Genomic DNA, 9,508 nt, shown 5'->3' with positions numbered 1-9,508 from the left:
TTTATTACGTCTTTTATTATAGAGCGTATTATTATAAAGGTTTGGTATAATTATACAGGAAAAGGATGAATCTCTACGGGTGGGCGATATAATTTATGGAAAGAGATCGTTCATGTATCGTTTTATTCTTATGAGTACTGAAAAAGCGTTTTTCTGCATTAAATAGAAAGTTTGCTTATATATATATATATATATATATATATATAATCGGAAATTTCCCATTAATCACCTACCTCAACTGTAAGCCTATTTTTGCTCCGCTCTGATAACAGTAAATGTCGTTTCGGACAGATGCGCTTCAATTCAAAACCTACCTTGTCTGCAGCAGCATGGAATCCAATTTAAACAAAACTGACGACGTTCGTATACTCGTCCCCGTACGACACCAAAATCTTGGGCATGTTGCTATACCGACAGCAGACTATTACCAGTAAATGCGTGGGTCTCATCTCACCGCACCCGTAATAACAGTAACTGTGGCAGGCAAATGGGAATTTATCTTGACAGATACCTAAAAGGTGGCCTATCCAGTTAAATGTGGTTTGTCAAATGGGTGGTGAGGTATACTTCCCGATTGACGGCGCATTCGTCCTACTTGCGCGGACATGCCAAGCCGAGAACGACATTGCGAGGTCGACTCTAGTTCGAACAGGTACCTTCGCTACATAAAATATCTGACATTTTGACACATAAGGAAAACTATTATATGTGGACGACGTATTATTTAAAAAAAAATAGTTTACAATATGTCGGAGTTGCGCCCTGGATCGCCAAATTAGCATACTAGGAGGTATGGGAGTTTAGGCCGAGCGTGTCGGTGTATGCTTTATCGCACGATTTCAGCTTTACTTAAGAGGGTGATCCAAGGGTCGCCATTATCGCCAGGGTGAAAATGACCAATATGTCTAATATTTCTAACGACTCTATGTGGAATAGCTTGCTCTGGCCATGTGATTGTACAAACGTTTCCTTGACATTGTGTTGCAGTCAGTCGGATAGATATGCGCAGTCTCCTAGTGCATGCGAATTTTTTTTAACGGCTCAGATACGTAAAACCAGGATCCAGAAATGTAGTATGCAATAGATTGAATAAGGTATTGTTTTTTCTTTGATAGGCGCTGATCATCAGAGACTATTAATTCAGATCAATTACGCTAACCATTTTTATATCAAATGAAATCTAAAAACGTTCAAAAAAACGTTATATTAAATGTTACAGAAGAAAATTCGAGTTCATTAAAAGTCAGGCCCATTCTACAAAAAAAAAATTTACGTTTTATTACTACCAACTAACCAATATAAATTAATACTACCTGGATAAATTGAAAGCACATATTATAATATGGATCGCCCTCCTACCGAGAATACCCGAAGCAAGCATTTTTGTATCGGTAGAGCTCTGCATGACAATGCAGACCGACATTATTCTGGCGACTCGCCTGACTACTCAGCGAAAAGTTACACAGAGCAATTTATACATTTATCTTCGGTTACTTCAGTCGAGGTGAGCAAATATCTGAACTATACAAAATACTGTTTCATTCTGGAGACGTTTTTGACTATTAGACGGTTTTTGACCTAAGCAACTATCACCAAATACCTACGTTTTCACTGCACCTTTGCCGTCCGGATCTATTCTGAATAGGGTTCGGTTTGTTATAAAAATTCATGGTAATAGCATTTAAGTAATTATATATTTAACGATTTTGACTTGTAGACTATGGAAATGAAAGTTACAGTCTGAATCCAAAACTGTAGTTCGTACCTCAAAGAAAATTTATAAAAAGAAATGCCGAAAGAAATCCCTTATTGTGTCTAAGAGATTTTCATCGTTATAACTCGCAATCGAGCTCTTTTTCTAAATAATCACATTCTGCCAATCTTATAACGGACAGAAGAACGTGTTGTTCAATTTCCAATAAAATTTGCTAGTTCTACTCTTGCAAGTTTTTTTAATACGTAGTACCTAGTGATGTTCAAGAGATCCCGTAGCTCCGTTTCGGGTTTTACGTCCGGTGTCGCTGTTAAGCTTTCCAGCACAAAATAAATCATGTCGACGTTCAAGTTTGAATGTATCAAGTTTAGCAGGGTTTGGCAGGTCAATACGTTACCCATAACACTATCCCATAACCCTACAACGCGTCTAGGATATCATAAGGTACAAAAATAGATAGTCTATTTTTTTACGAAGGCTAAAAAAAACCTGAAAGAGTTTACATCGTTGTGGAATACCTATGCTAATATTATGCATTCTGCTGTGTTACCACCGTTCGTAAACTGCGTATTAATAACATCATCGAACTTCAGGATCAGTTACCTAAAAGACTGGCCAGTCATGGTGAACTGTTGGCAGGGCCACTTAGCATAACGAAGTTAACCTCCAGTGGGGACCCATTGAGGTCATCCTAACAAATTGAAGTAAGGTACATTTTTAGTACCGATGATATCTAGTATACCTAATCATAACTCTTATATGGCAACTGCTAATGACCTTCCTTTGCCCGGTATAGGCAAAAGTTTCAACAATGCTGGGTCGACGATAGGTTTCAGCACCTACACTTGAGCAGAAAGTGGCCGTATGCAGTTCATGTGACGTATGTTATCTAAACATGCATTTGCCGTTTGCGGACACTTCTCTTTTGTGAGTTTGATCGCACTGAAAAGTTCAGTGCCAAAGCGAAGAACCCCGTATGCCATTTGTAGCTAAATCGCTTCTATAACATGAATACTGAATCGTATAATATGTGATCCCAATTGATGCAATGCATCCGCACTTGTTTGGGACTATTTTTGATTGGGACTCTTTGGCGTCTCAAACGGATCCCACTTTAATAGACAAAGGTGTACTTCTTCGACATTTCGATTGAAAATTTTTTGTGAAAGCGTAGATCATGGCGGGTTCCAGTGCCATAGAACAATATTATCAATAGTAATAGTAAATAATTAGGAACGGTATAGCAGTCTAATATGCTTCATAGTAACTGGCATCCTATGCTACGGTCATAGTACAACGGAGTTCTGTGGAAGTTTCATCGCTATGTTTTCTTAGCAATTAGCATTTAACAAATTTTAGTGAAGGCGCCGTAACCCGCCGTACATACTTATGTAAATCATACGTTTACGCTAAAAAGAAATTGCTAATTCCTTTTAAGGAATCGCAATAAACAAGTAATGATAAGCTTCTCGGATAGCTTCTTGCAGGCGGCTCGACGAGTCTGTTTGCCCTGAGGCCAAAATTGACATCTTTGCCTGGTTTGGACTAACTGAACTCTGAGCTTGCGACAATTGAAGACTGTAGACAAAGTCAATTGTGCTGGTGACGGGTTTATTCCAATGACAGCAACGTTATTTGTTTCCAGATGAACCGTTTCCACAATGGAGGTTTCCGTTTAAGAATCATTCCTCGCCGAATTGCCGTGCAGCTGCCCGTCCTGTGACATCATACCGAAAGCGAACAAACTGCGAGACCATGGCCTCCAATGCTTACCCAGTGACGAAAGTACCTGCGCTCACAAAATGACGTCGACTTTGCCAGGGGCGCCGCTCGCCCAACGTGCGTCGGAGCTTCGACGATGCAAAGGCGTAAGTAAGCTTAATTGGTCGATTTCAAGAAGTTCGTGATGCCTTGAAAACGGATTGAAGGCCACTGAAGAGTAAATTCTACTGCGTAAGCGGCCGGCATTACCTGTTCATTACACGGTTCAGCTCTTGTCACTGTGAAGGTATTGGATTTCTGTTTTACACGAATACCACGGGTAGAAGATTACCTTTTGTTATACTTTTGTTTGAGGGCGAAATTAAAATACAGTCGGCTACTATCGCATCGTGGAATATCGCGGTCATACATAACTGGGGCACAACCCATTCTGGCAAAATGACAGTCGTTGCGCAAACCGAGCGTCGGGTAACATTATTGGGGAATGGCTTGGAAGTTGTCAATGCCGTAGACCCTTTTTGTCGATACTTATCGAACGTGCAGGCGCGTAGCATCTGAATTTGAGTTTCAATAATTGATTGGAAGCTGTTGACACAGGTCAGAATGAATTTTTGGAATGAAGGACATCGCTGTAAAATGTTCACTCGCATGTAATACATATCATAACGTAAGACATTACATGTGGTCCAAACACGACCTTAGCCTTGATCATATAGTATTTTTATGAAGTATTAGAAAGGTGTTTTATGAAATTTAATGAAATTAAAAAAAAAAGATGAATTCATATTTGCAGATGCGTTTAATGTAATACTAGTGCGGATGCATCGTCACTCGCAGTTTTAATCATCAATAGTCAAATTCAATTTTCAAATACATTACTTAGCCTTACTTGAAAGGTTCTTAGCTTACACAACATAGGAATGCAATGAGATAAACCCATAGCGCGACTATTTCATCCAATCTATACATTCGTGCAGAATACAACTTATCGTTTACGCATTATTTCTATTGGCTAGTAAACAAGTATGCCGGGCTTTTTCAAAGCAGACAGCTTTTGCGCCCTTTCTTCGCTTTATCCGGCTATATTCGCGTGTTTGTTCGCCGCCAATAACTCATTTGAATGGATTTTTTCAAAATAAACAACAGAAAAGTACAAGTAAACTCAATAAAAGTTTCGGTCTCCACGTTCAGTATCGCCTTAATTAAACATTGCTTCAAATGGCAAAAAACAGAAGTATAGGAAGTGTTTCTAAGTTGAGTAGGCGAACACGTTATTACTGCACCATCACGACGAGCACAAATACCCCTTAATGCGCAGCTCGTTCGGACGAGTGATGGATGTTATTCGTGAATCTAGATATATATCGAATATCTACGCATTGCTTACGTGGTTGAGTGCAACAAATTCGAGCTAGTATTCATTGAATGTCGGCACAAAGTGATTAGTAAGGTGAATGTGTATGCAACGTACAGGTTGACTTAGGAGGGCCATAGAACGAAGATATTTTCCTGACAGTAGCCGAACCTAAATGACAGGTAGTTAAACGTCAAGCAGGTAGGCCCCTGTAATCGCTCTTAACGCAGGCGCGTAACGTAAATCATCTTAGGCTGTTATTCAAGGTATAAAGATGATGTTTCAATTGCTGTTAGTTAAATATTTACCTTTAACAAAATAAATAGTTACCAGTGTATTTTTATCATACGTATACAATAATTTATTATTTGTTAGCTTTGTTGTGTCAAATATCAACTGACATACTTACTCCGCTCCATAAACAGCGCTTGCGTGTTTTACTATCAATCACTAACGTCTTTCTAAACCGATAATAAAACTAATAACAAAATTGTTTTCATAGCTGACGGAAATTAAGCAATTAGGGGGCACTAAATAAAGACTAGTTGAACATTAACGAGTTGATGTTTTTGCGTGTAGATATTTTACTCAGCTTTTAGTGAATTACACAAAATACATGGACATTTATTTCGTCCTTACGCGATGGAACGTAAATAAATACATAATACTCCCATAGATTTATAGGAAATATGAAGAAATAGCCGACCAAAAAAAAGTTTTACCACTATGGCTGAAGATTCATCACCCGATGAGGATTATATGAGTGACAAACTTCTGGTCCAAGCTGAACAAGTCGCTCGTGTCGGCCTGCCACTAAAGAAGACAGAGAAACATGAAATTGAGGTATAGTTATTGTTTTTCATAGTAAATAGTTTAAAATTAACGTGTATGCTGAAATGTACGGTTTCAAGTTCTAAGATAAATTGATGTTGTTAAAAAAATGAGTTGTAAATAAACAAACGTTAAAATTACAATACGCAAATAATGAGAAAATGGAACACGAATTTTGCCTTTATTCATACGTTCTGTAATATAAAAACCACTCACATTTACATTATTTACGTTATTCGACAGAAATAATCGCACGTCTAAACGACATCTCGAAGGAAAAAGCTTGTTAAGAGATTTTCATATTGATGGCACGTACGTCTTCCCAATTTTTTTTATATTTAAAAAACTTTCTTAATGTTTTGACAACATTTGCGCACCTAAATGGAAATCGTTCAGCCATATTTCGATTAAATGAGACATAGGGTCATTAAAGCTGATTTACCGAGGCATTTTTATCCGTTCATTCCGTTATTTTTTTGTTCTCTTATCTTTTATTTGTTTCAATTTTGAAATATTATATTTTTTCACTATAGCACGTTGTTAACGCAACGACTCGCAAGCTAGCTAGCGGCATAGTTAGTGCTCAATTCTTAGTTTTTTTTTTGAAAATATCAATGCTAATTTAATGTTCTACTAGTCATGTCATCATTTTGTACTGCACTGACATAACTGTATAAAAACTATTCTATCAGACTTTCGATAAGATAATGCTTTGTTGGAACTTAAAAAAGTCATAGCGGCTTTCTTAATGGTAGGTAAATATTGCTAAAATTTATTCGAAATACTTGAATAAAATCATATGATGTTGCAATTATTGTTCCCATAGCTGCCATTGTTACTTACAAATGTGTCATACTACAATTTGCTAGTTGTCAGCATTAGTTTCTAAACTAAGACCTAACTAATTATCTGTCGACCAAGAGTATTATTTGGTGTAATTTGGTTTACATGTAGATGTTTTTGCATTAGATGGTCAAACGTAAAGCTGAAAGGGACGCAATCGCTCGAACAAAAAAACGCCACATCCTCGAAGAAGAGCAACGGAACACGGGTCTGAAGAAATCCATCAGTGCCAGTAATAAAGGTAGGGGATGACATTATATACCACATAGGTAGTTGCATCTTTTATGTATCTCTCGAACTAAATGTGTTATCAAAACAAACGGAACAATTACAGCGAAGATTGTCAATCAAAAGAAGAAAGCCTAATCATGCATTTACCTCTAAAATGCAAATTGTAAGTACCGAAAGTTACCGTATTGTGATTACTGCTAAATAATACGTTTATGTAATTTATTGTTTTTTAATAGGATTTGCTCTCCTGGCGGCCATGGGGTTCAAACCCGGTATGACATTGGGCAAAACTAAAGTGACCACTTCCGACAGCCCGACTGATTCCGGGGTTTCCGAAACCAGCGCTAGTTCGACAGGTCAGTTTAGCAGATAATTCGTAAGAATTGTAAACGAAATTGTATATTAGTATCCATGTCAATTTATTTACATATTATTCAGGTTTGCACCAGGTAACAAGTAAAAGTTAATTTAAAATAAGTATAATATATTACACAGGTTTGACTAATTCATAATATCATGCTTAATTCATCATTGTATATTATCTTTAATATACCGCCCTTACTTTTTAATCCGCAGGTATGACTCAATAATTATAGTACGATACTACTAATAATTGAATCTATTCTGCTAGACAAGAGTATTTCCTCTTTTTTCTAACAAGACTTCATTTTGTGTATGGCACAGGTCCTCTAATCGAGCCATTGGCCCTAATATTAAAAAAGGATGGCCGAGGTGGCCTTGGTTTAGCAGCTGACAAAGAAGAGAAAGCTAAAGAACGCCTGAAAGCTTATGTAAAGAAAGGCACGGAAAAGACGAATCCCCACATTCTTATGAATGATTTTCGTAAAAAAAAATGCGACGACTTTAAACTAAAAGCCGTTCGAAATGATCTCGCCAGAAGTAGACGCGCCTGCAGACAAATGGACCTTGAAAACGGTAGGTTAAGTTTAAACAACTATTGCCGTTCAAAGCAGTACTTAAAAGCAGCAAAATCGACGTAGAAATTCGAAAGATTATTATTGGCTAACATTTTTAATCGCAAGTCGTTTAACAGCTGCTGCTTCTAGCCCCGCCCGGAGTTCGTTTTCTTTAAAAATTCTAGTGAGAGTCCTGTACTGTTATAGGATTATTAGAAACAAATGTGCAATACATTTCGATTATTATATGTGAAACTTAGCGAACGTAGTTCATATAGGAACGGACAAACCTAGCCAGTAACTGGTGAGGCCGTTGCAATTAAAAAATAAGCAATTAATATGGCTTGAACCTCCAAAGTAGAATTTTCGTCTGGATGCTGTATCTGACGCCTACAGAAGCAAATGGGAACAAAAAATAGCGTAATCCTAGTCTTAAGTCATAATCTGCCGCACGGACGAAACGTTTAAACAGCTTTCTGTCACATTTTTTTACCTGCATCAGCTCAGTACATCCTTGATTAGCGTATTTTTTTTTACATTTTTACAAATCTTCTATTAATGGCTACCCAGTTATTGCCTTCATATTTGACATCCTTTAAAATACGTTTTTACCATGAGTGCGCTTTCAGAGGGTAGCTCATAAAGCAAGATCTCCAACGAGAAGTGCGGCTCAAATATCATAACCATGCTATATTATACGCGCCCTACTTATGCTACATAAGATGAGAAATCATACCCAAATATAGTAAATGAATTTCATTCTTACCACAAATAACTTCTCTTGTGCAGGGTTGATGCAACCAGAAAATAAGCTTTTTTGGCCACCGGTTGAGCCAGCGGATGATGAAAATGCCTCTAGCAACGACGACAGGTGCGGCGAGAATGACCTCCATGAAGACGAAGTCATTCTCCATGATTTAACCAAATATTTGCGAATAAAATATTTCTATTGTGTCTGGTGCGGATGTCGCTATCAGGACGGCGAGGATTTGACTGACTGTCCGGGAGACAGCCGTGAATTTCATGATGATGGCTAAAACACTCGTTCTCTACCATATTTATTTGTCTGAGCTTCGTGCAGAATATAACCGTTACATAAATATATAGAAGCGGTTCAGTCAAAAAAAGTAACCCATTTTCCGTGACGTAGACAACGAACTTAGGATACCCGGGGCTACGTCTGGGTCCCATGTGTTCAGGAATGTAAAATACCGAAATCAGAAATATGATATAGGCACTTATATATGATTTGAGAAACGTACCAGTATAGTTACGATTGACTGGTATTCAGCAACACTATTGGTATCAAGAGAATCAAGGACAAAAACGTTCATATACTCGAAGAAATTTGTGTATCTTCTGTTTTTGTGTGCGCAACCAATAATTGTTTTATGTCGTATGTTCTTTATATATATATATATATATATATATATATATATATATATATATATATGTAGATTGTTCAAGCCCGATGATTGCTGGCAATATTTTATATAAAGGTACGTGCAGTTGTTGCCAGAATGAGCTATTTGAATAAATTAGTGTGTATATAGAACTCATCAAATGAATTAATTTCATTAACTACATTAACTCTTCATGGATACTCAATAAAGAAAGTTACGTTACAATAGAATATAGTATAAAATATAAAAAAGGTTACACCTAACGCTGTCGATTGTTAGGAAATTGTCTTTATATTTCATCTAGTTATATAACGTACCAAAATTAAGGCTAAGCTAAAATGACTTGGAAGATTTAACCGCAAACATGGAACATAGTTTGTGAAATGGAAAAAATACTTAATATAATATGAATATTAATAATTTGAATTTTTTATAATTAAATTTACTTGTATTTAACTATATGTATTTAACTTTCGATCACAATTTTGAGTCA

At 36.9% G+C, this 9,508-nt stretch overlaps 2 protein-coding genes across 12 annotated transcripts in view; both read left to right on the top strand.

Annotated features, from left to right (window-relative positions):
* Positions 1 to 3,580, top strand: part of LOC111248963 (uncharacterized) — a 32,164-nt gene extending 28,584 nt beyond the window's left edge. The window contains exon 2 of the mRNA XM_086986747.1: positions 3,360 to 3,580. Coding sequence (XP_086842873.1) covers positions 3,360 to 3,520 — 161 coding nt within the window. The 3' untranslated portion in view covers positions 3,521 to 3,580. The remainder of the gene's footprint in view (positions 1 to 3,359) is intronic.
* Positions 3,581 to 4,514: 934 nt separating this feature from the next.
* Positions 4,515 to 9,167, top strand: LOC111248961 (G patch domain-containing protein 11). Of its 11 annotated transcripts, none has more exons than XM_022802131.2 (6): positions 4,515 to 4,886; positions 5,475 to 5,633; positions 6,591 to 6,705; positions 6,932 to 7,051; positions 7,380 to 7,631; positions 8,402 to 9,167. In XM_022802131.2, the coding sequence occupies exons 2-6, from the start codon at positions 5,517 to 5,519 to the stop codon at positions 8,647 to 8,649; spliced, it is 852 nt and encodes a 283-aa protein (XP_022657866.1). In that variant the 5' UTR covers positions 4,515 to 4,886; positions 5,475 to 5,516; the 3' UTR covers positions 8,650 to 9,167. The 11 variants fall into 11 exon arrangements, with proteins under 11 accessions (XP_022657866.1, XP_022657862.1, XP_022657863.1 ...); XM_022802127.2 differs by having other exon boundaries at positions 5,467 to 5,633; XM_022802128.2 differs by having other exon boundaries at positions 4,515 to 4,972.
* The last annotated feature ends 341 nt before the right edge of the window (positions 9,168 to 9,508 follow it).

Source organism: Varroa destructor, unplaced genomic scaffold (assembly GCF_002443255.2).
Source record: "Varroa destructor unplaced genomic scaffold, Vdes_3.0 BEIS01000004.1, whole genome shotgun sequence".
NCBI classification, from domain to species: Eukaryota; Metazoa; Arthropoda; class Arachnida; order Mesostigmata; family Varroidae; genus Varroa; species Varroa destructor.
Note: the sequence above shows the minus strand (reverse complement) of the source record. Positions and strands in the feature narration are given on the sequence as shown.